Genomic DNA, 1,800 nt, shown 5'->3' with positions numbered 1-1,800 from the left:
AGGTGGCAGCGCCTCCGCCGGGCATTCCATCGGGTGGCACGCTTCGACGAGACGACAGAAGACGTTCGTCGTTCGTTCGCTCGGTCAGTCGTGCTCTGACGCCCGTTCCGAGTGGTCGGAGTTCAGTGAGGCGAAGAACAGAGAGGAAAAGAGACAGAGAGACTCAGTCGAGCGAGCAAGCAGTAGTATACGGATACTACACAGTACGTTCCCTTACCGCGGTACGTTCTCTCGCGTGTTCTCTCTCTCTCTCGAGAGAGAGAGTAGAAAACAACCCTTAACCGAAACATTTCATCGTTCGTCGTCCGGCTTGGCGGATCACAAGCGCGATTGCCAGCCTGGCCAGGCGTGCAGTGAATAAACACAGCGTAATAACGCTACTCTTTTGGATTACCAGTGCAGTGTAGCAGGAAACAACGGCAAATTGTGGCGAACAGTTTGTCGAATTCTCGTTGATCTCGTTTTTTTGTGATAACAAGAGAAACTTGTTGTTGTACGATGGTGACCGGGGTGGGTGCCACGATGCCGACAGGCGGTGTCACCGTCGGTGCTACGCCGCCGGCGCAACACGTGCCCCAGGAGGCTGGACAACCCCCTGCCCAAACCACCACCACGACCACGACCACGAGAAGATCTGGGGAGAATCGACGGGTTAGTGTCTTTGAACGAATTTACCGAGGAATTTGTTTGATTTGCTTCGCCGCTTGAAAAGAATGGGGTCGAAAGCGCGATTCAAGTCGCGTTGAGCTCGAGCATTTTTCGAGATCGTCTGATCGGAGTCGTTTTGACGAAGATCAGAAAATATATAGATACATATATATATATATGTAGTAGAGAATCGAGAATTGATTTGAAAGAGTTCAAAAAGTTTCGAGAAATAGAATTGTCGACGAATTATATTACACTCGATTGGCCTCGTCGATGTTCTATTGTCCGTCCTTGTTCACGCCGAAGAAATGGCAACAAAGTATTCGGACGAATTTTGCAACGTTGCCCAAACCCCGCGTTTTAACATTAGAAATCGGAACTAGCTTGAAATATTTGTGTCTGACGTAGCGGTTCTGTGTTTCTGTTACAGAGTAATAAACCGATTATGGAAAAGCGCAGACGGGCCCGCATTAACAACTGCCTAAACGATCTGAAGACCCTCATACTAGATGCCATGAAAAAAGACGTAAGTAACAACGATTTTCAACGTAACGCGTAATTTTTTGCAAATTTCCGATCGATTCTCGATCGGTAATCCGATCTTCAATTTCTCCCCCTTTTCGAAACGAATCGCAAATTTCAAACGAACGAGATTGAACCGACAAAGCGAACTCGTACAAATTCAATAGATCGTTATTCCTTTCCTCTTCTCGAAATTTTTTACTCCCGAAACTTGTGCCAACTCTTCGCAACTCTTACGTAACCGGCCCGTTATCTTTGCGATTACAGCCAGCGCGGCACTCGAAGCTGGAGAAGGCGGACATTCTGGAGATGACGGTGAAACACCTGGAAACGCTCCAGCGTCAACAGGTTGCCCTGGCAGCGGCGACCGATCCAAACGTGTTGAACAAATTCCGCGCCGGTTTCACGGAATGCGCCGGCGAGGTTGGCAGGTTTCCCGGTCTGGACGCCTCCGTGAAGAGACGTTTGATGGCCCACTTGGCCTCCTGCCTCGGCCCGGTCGAGGCGAGCAACAACAACGGGCAGACGGCGAATCAGCAGCCCGTGCAACCGGCGCCACCGACCACCCAGCTCCAAGTGCACATTCTTCCCCAAGTGGACGCGACGCCGAGGATCCAGGTGCAGCAATCG

The 1,800-nt window shown here is 50.5% G+C and overlaps 1 protein-coding gene across 1 annotated transcript; it reads left to right on the top strand.

Moving 5' to 3' along the window:
* Window positions 1–284: 284 nt before the first annotated feature.
* LOC102678206 (protein hairy) lies at window positions 285–1,800 on the top strand (the record flags this gene model as incomplete). Its single annotated transcript, XM_006614534.2, has 3 exons — window positions 285–651; window positions 1,079–1,174; window positions 1,438–1,800. Coding segments are annotated over exons 1-3 (612 nt in total), but the record flags the coding sequence as incomplete, so codon positions are not given.

This window comes from Apis dorsata, unplaced genomic scaffold (genome assembly GCF_000469605.1).
Source record: "Apis dorsata unplaced genomic scaffold, Apis dorsata 1.3 scaffold_188, whole genome shotgun sequence".
NCBI lineage: Eukaryota > Metazoa > Arthropoda > Insecta > Hymenoptera > Apidae > Apis > Apis dorsata.
Note: the sequence above shows the minus strand (reverse complement) of the source record. Positions and strands in the feature narration are given on the sequence as shown.